Source organism: Lucilia cuprina, chromosome 6 (genome assembly GCF_022045245.1).
Source record: "Lucilia cuprina isolate Lc7/37 chromosome 6, ASM2204524v1, whole genome shotgun sequence".
In the NCBI taxonomy this organism is placed as follows: Eukaryota; Metazoa; Arthropoda; class Insecta; order Diptera; family Calliphoridae; genus Lucilia; species Lucilia cuprina.
The window spans coordinates 46,413,843-46,420,595 of record NC_060954.1 but is presented as its reverse complement, the minus strand read 5'-3'; the positions used below and the strand labels follow the sequence as shown (position 1 = coordinate 46,420,595).

General features: G+C 28.0%; 1 protein-coding gene across 1 annotated transcript; it reads right to left on the bottom strand.

Moving 5' to 3' along the window:
• Positions 1-4,461: 4,461 nt before the first annotated feature.
• Positions 4,462-5,422, bottom strand: LOC111681056 (troponin C-like). Its single transcript, XM_046955580.1, has 4 exons — positions 5,262-5,422; positions 4,796-5,194; positions 4,708-4,728; positions 4,462-4,641 (listed from the first exon to the last, which is right to left on the bottom strand). Exons 2-4 carry the CDS (start codon positions 5,190-5,192, stop codon positions 4,637-4,639), a joined length of 423 nt encoding a protein of 140 aa, XP_046811536.1. The 5' UTR covers positions 5,193-5,194; positions 5,262-5,422; the 3' UTR covers positions 4,462-4,636.
• Between the last annotated feature and the right edge of the window lie 1,331 nt (positions 5,423-6,753).

Here is a 6,753-nt window from a genome sequence, read left to right as displayed (position 1 = left end):
AGTCTAGTCTATAGTCTAGTCTATAGTCTAGTCTATAGTCTAGTCTATAGTCTAGTCTATAGTCTAGTCTAGAGTGTAGTCTATAGTTTAGTCTATAGTGTAGTCTATAGTCTGGTCTATATTCTAGTCTACATTCTAGTCTATAGTCTAGTCTATATTCTAGTCTATAGTCTAGTCTATAGTCTAGTCTATATTCTAGTCTATAGTCTAGTCTATAGTCTAGTCTATATTCTAGTATATAGTCTAGTCTATAGCCTAGTCTTTAGTCTAGTCTATAGTCTAGTCTATAGTCTAGTCTATAGTCCAGTCTTTAGTCTAGTCTATGGTCTGATCGATAGTCCAGTCTATAATCTAGTCTATGATTTAGTCTAGTCTAAAATCTTTTGCATGGCCTTTCATCATTAATAATAGTTATCTTACAAACTCAAGTCATGGAAAATCCATGTAGTAATAAATTAACAACATCCTAAAGATTACATATGGATTTTCCCTATAAGAAAAAAAACCCATTCATACCCACTGTATACTAGATCCTCTAACTTTAACAATATGTACTTTTTAAATTAATATTAAATTTGTAATATTATATATAAAAAACATTGTTTTGGTGGGTGTGATTTAAATCGGGTACATTGCCATGGCTATTGCGCTGTAAACCAAAAAAAAAAAAAAAACTTTTCATAATTATCTATTGACTTTACAATCAAATTATTTATTATTTATGCATATTTAATTTGCCATAAATTATACTCAAACATGCAATAATTCAATTGAAAGCAAATCTCCGTCTCATGTGTCAGTTTGTCGCACACAGAAAAAATAAATACATTTTATAAATTTATTTCCCAGCACATTTGTCATACTTTAATCAAGTTTATTATTAATTTAGTTTATATAAGAGTTAAGTGACCCTCAAAATTAACACTGTCGGCTTTGATTTAAATTCTCAGCTGCTTATGTTTATTTTTTCAAAATACGTTTAAATATGTAGTTTTGCTTTCAAGTTTTTTTGTAAAATTATTTTGATTACCCTATAGCTCTAAAGAAGAATTAGTACTATTAGTTGGTTCAATATCTGCAAAAACCGTTTAAAAAAGTGTTCCACTACATTCCAGAATATAATCTAGACTATTAAGAAGACACTAAATACTAAATTGTATTCTAGACTACAAATTACAATAAGACTAGAGATCTTAGTCCAAATTATAATCTAAACTATACTATTAGACTTTAGTATAGGCTATGGACTAGACTATAGTCCTGATTATAGTCTACACTATGTGCGCAGGGTATTATGTAGTCGGATACAACCTTTTATCGTTTTTATTTTTTATTCAATGCATTTTTGATTTTACTACCAAAATTTTTAATATTTTTTTTCTTGTTGTCTTCATTATATGGCTCGTGTCTTTTATATTTCGCCAATAAACGACACCCAGAGTGATATATGTAATTAAAAATCAATTTTTGCTTACATTTGACGATTAAATCTTAAAAATTCTGCATTTTTTGCATGTTCTTTGAAACAAAACTAAAAATTCTATTAAACAGCTTAAAAATTGCAAACAATTTAAAAACAAGAGCAATCAAACGATGTTGTATGTTAAATCTTAAAGGCCTTGATGCAACATAAAAATATCAATAAAAATCAATAGTTAAGAAAACTGTGAATTATTTAGATACTGGAAAAGTTTTTCATGTTCAAATGTCGTTAGGAATTCACGTTGTATTAGTAAATATTTAAATGTATCTATCTCAAAAACATGTAAAAATCTACATAAGTGCGTATTTATGATATGAAGTCGTAAATACTTACTTTTATTTAAATTCATAACACTTGTAGCAGTTACTTAAATATAAAATATTTGCCACCTGTTTATTGTTAGTTTGCGAAACACTGAAAGAAAAACTAAGCATAAAATGTAAAAATGTGACAAATATAACTAACAACACAACAACACAACAACTAACTAACTAACTAAATAACTAACTAACTAACTAACTAACTAACTAACTAACTAACTAACTAACTAACTAACTAACTAACTAACTAACTAACTAACTAACTAACTAACTAACTAACTAACTAACTAACTAACTAACTAACTAAATAACTGACTAACTAACTAGCTAGCTAACTAACTAACTAACTTACTAACTAACTAACTAACTAACTAACTAACTAACTAACTAACTAACTAACTAACTAACTAACTAACTAACTAACTAAGTAACTAACTAACTAACTAACTAACTAACTAACTAACTAACTAACTAACTAACTAACTAACTAACTAACCAACTAACTAACTAACTAGTCTATAGTCTAGTCTACAGCCTAGTCTATAGTTTAGTCTATAGTCTACTCTATAGTCTAGTCTATAGTCTAGTCTATAGTTTAGTCTATAGTCTACTCTATAGTCTAGTCTATAGTCTAGTCTATAGTTTAGTCTCTAGTCTATAGTCTAGTCTATAGTCTAGTCTATAGCCTAGTCCATAGTCTAGTCTTAGACTAGACCTTAGAATAACTTAGACTAAAATATAGACTAGACTATAGATTAGACTATAGACTAGACTACATATTAGACTATAGATTAGACTATAGACTAGACTATAGACTAGACTATAGACTAGACTATAGACTAGACTATAGACTAGACTATAGACTAGACTATAGACTAGAACTGAACTAGAACTGAACTAGAACTGAACTAGAACTGAACTAGAACTGAACTAGAACTGAACTAGAACTGCACTAAATCTGAACTAAATCTGAACTATAACTAAACTAGAACTGAAACTGAACTAGAACTGAACAAAATATGATATTGCACACTGAAATTATGATCCATTGTTATAATCTTGACACTTTAGTTGCCAATTGAATTTAAAAATTTACTATTTTAACTTGAATATTAAATAAATCTTTGCACAATTTAACGGCCTTTTATTGATTCTAAACCGCAAATGTAAACAATTTGTCACATATTAACAAATAATTATTTTTTCTTAAATGTTTTCATGTTTTTGATGACAATTAAACTCTTTCGTCGGTGGTTGTAAAACGCAATTGCATAACGGTATAAAAAGTTGTTGAAAAATATGTCAGCCGACACATACTAAGTTTTATTTAACATCTACAAGCATTATAAAAAATACGATCCTTACAACTGAAATTTTCCAAAAAGACAAGTAATTTTTTGTTAGTATTAATTAATTAAAGTTTATATTAACGAAAAAATACAAAAGCTTTGGCATAACTAATATATTGTTAATAACTGAAATAATTGGCCAATATGAAAACATGTACCAAAAATAGTTAAAACAACTAAATAAATATATATTTGATGTCAGTCATTTAAGGCAACAGGAGGATTTTAGTTTTTTTTTTTTAATTTCATCACTATTGTTGTGTATATATGGTCATAAATGGGAGCAGTTTTTTTTTAATTTTTGGTATAAAATACGAACGTTTCATTGCTGCTATTTAGAACGGCGCCTTTGATTTAATCGTTAAATTTTTAATAATATTTATTATATTTTTTATTTTAGTTTGATTTACTTTTTATATGGTTCGAAATTTATTCTCACGTTTCTTTAATTATTATTATCTTTTTCTATTGCGAAGTGTTAACAGTGGGTTTTGCAATAATTAGATTTAAAAATGCGTTAAGCCTAGTCCATAGGCTGTATCTGTAGTTTAGTCTAAAGTATACTATATAGCCTAGTCTATAGTATAGGCCATAGTATAGTTTATATTATAGTCTAAATTCTAGTCTACAGTTTAGTATATTATCTAGTCTATAGTCTAACCTAGGGTCTTTTCTATAGTCTAGCCTATAGTCTAGCCTATAGTCTAGTCTATTGTCTAGTCCATAGTCTAGTCTATAGTCTAGTCTATAGTATAGTCTATAGTCTAGTCTATAGTCTAGTCCATAGCCTAGTCTATAGTCTAGTCTATAGTCTAGTCTATAGTCTAATCTACAGTCTAGTCTATAGTCTAGTCTATAGTCTAGTCTATAGTCTAGTCTATAGTCTAGTCTATAGTCTAGTCTATAGTCTAGTCTATAGTCTAGTCTATAGTCTAGTCTATAGTCTAGTCTATAGTCTAGTCTATAGTCTAGTCTATAGTCTAGTCTATAGTCTAGTCTATAGTCTAATCTATAGTCTAGTCTATAGTCTAGTCTAATGTCTAGTCTATAGTTAAATTTATAGTCTAGTTTATAATATTATCCATAGTCCAATCTACATAACAATTAAATGTTTTGTCTATAGTTTAGCCAGTTGTCTACATAGTCTGTAGTCTAGTCTGTAGTCTAATTAACTACCTATTCCACCCACCAACTAACTAGCTGTTTAAGTAAGGGACCAATCTTCATAACATTTTATGCAAAATCGGTCTTAGTTCCTGTAATTGTACTTTACATTCTACTTTGCGTTAGTTAATAAAAAATATTATAATTAAGTTTTCATTTCAATTTTGTTTTATTAAATTTGTATATAGTTTAATATACAACAATACATAATTAAATCAAAACTAAAAATCAAAAAAATATATGTGTATAAATAAAAATATACAACTTCTCGGTTTTGAAAAGACCGCTTCAGTAGACCTTCCTTAACGTATTCCAAAAACTTAACCTATAGACAAAAACAAAATAATATATAAACATCTTATAACAATATAAACAATTTAGAAAAACTTACCGTTCATAACTTGTACAAATTCTACAAATGCAACAAAATATAAATTTATTAATTATTCTTAAAAAAATTGTTTCTCTTCACAACTTACCATCAAAATCAACGGTACCCGACCCATCAGCATCAATTTCCTCAATAATCATATCCAATTCCTTGGCCGATAGTTTGTCATCTAATTCTTTGAGAATACCACGCAAGGTGGCAACTGTAATATAGCCCTTACCCTCTCTGTCGTAAATACGGAAGGCTTCCTTTAGTTCACCCATCAAAACTGGACCATCCTCATCAACCTCGACGAAACGTGAAGCTAATTTACAGAATTGTTTAAAGTCCAATTTACCCGAATTGCCCTTATCGACTTCTTTAATTAATGCCTTAACGGCTTTGTCATCGAGTTTTTGACCAAGAATTTCTAAAATCTGTATAACATCGGCATGTTCAATGACACCCTTATCATCAGGATCGAAGGCTTTGAAGGCATTACGCATGACTATTGAGAGTAAAATATAAATTAAATGTATTAACAAATGTAAATTATTTCTCTTTATAAATATTACTTCTGAGTTGTTCTTTGTCGTATTCTGGTTCAGCCTGTAAAAAGAAGTATAATTTTATAAGGAAGTTTTATTAGTTGTTGTCAGTTTAAGTAAAGCTATACAATTTAGCATGAGTTTTTATTAAATAGTTGGAATGTATAGACATTAATGCAGAAAGCTAATTTCGATAATCCGAAATATTTCTTTTTTCTTTTCACCATTATCGAACTAAAAAATAAGTAATATTTATTTTGTTTGTCTTTTACTTTCAGATGTCAGGATTTCTCCTATAGTAAATGGAAGCAAGTAAGTTTTATTAAGCTACGATATCTCAGCAACCAATACTTTCCTATAGTAAGTCAATCAACAGATTTGGAATGGGAACAATCTATTCATATTAGTATTCCTTATTCCATAACTTTTCTGTTAATGTACAAAACTATTCAAGTTAGTACCTTTCTGAAAATCGAATGAAGTACTTCTTTAAGAAGTACTTCAAAAGTAACCATTTTAATAGTAACACAATGTGGAAGCTATATTTGTCTTTCAATGAAGCCTGCGTTAAAATCAGCAGTTCTTCAGGTCTTCATCTGTATTCCATGGACTAAATTCTACTTCTTTTTTGCTTCTTTGGAAGTTCTTTTTTTCTGGGTATTATCGGTTTAGTACATTTTCATCATATTGTTTTAAACTAGTTAATACTAGAAACTTTCTTTAGAAAAGTGTAAGGATTCTCAATGGGAACCTTGATAAATAAAATTTAGAGACTTTCTATAGAAAAGTCTAAAGAATTTCTGTAGAAAGTTTTCTATAGAAAAGTCCACAGACTTCCTGTAGAAAGATTTCAATAGAAAAGTCTAGAGATTTTCTATAGAAACTTTTCTGTAGAAAAGTCTAGAGATTTTCTATAGAAACTTTTCTATAAAAAAGTCTATAAACTTTCTGTAGAAACTTTTCTATAGAAAAGTCTCTAGACTTTCTTTAGAAAGTTTTCTATAGAAAAGTCTATAGACTTTCTTTAGAAAGTTTTCTATAGAAAAGTCTATAGACTTTCTTTAGAAAGTTTTCTATAGAAAAGTCTATAGACTTTCTTTAGAAAGTTTTCTATAGAAAAGTCTATAGACTTTCTTTAGAAAGTTTTTTATAGAAAAGTCTATAGACTTTCTTTAGAAAGTTTTCTATAGAAAAGTCTATAGACTTTCTTTAGAAAGTTTTCTATAGAAAAGTCTATAGACTTTCTTTATAAAGTTTTCTATAGAAAAGTCTATAGACTTTCTTTAGAAAGTTTTCTATAGAAAAGTCTATAGACTTTCTTTAGAAAGTTTTCTATAGAAAAGTCTATAGACTTTCTTTAGAAAGTTTTCTATAGAAAAGTCTATAGAATTTCTTTAGAAAGTTTTCTATAAAAAGTCTATAGACTTTCTTTAGAAAGTTTTCTATAGAAAAGTCTATAGACTTTCTTTAGAAAGTTTTCTATAGAAAAGTCTATAGACTTTCTTTAGAAAGTTTTCTA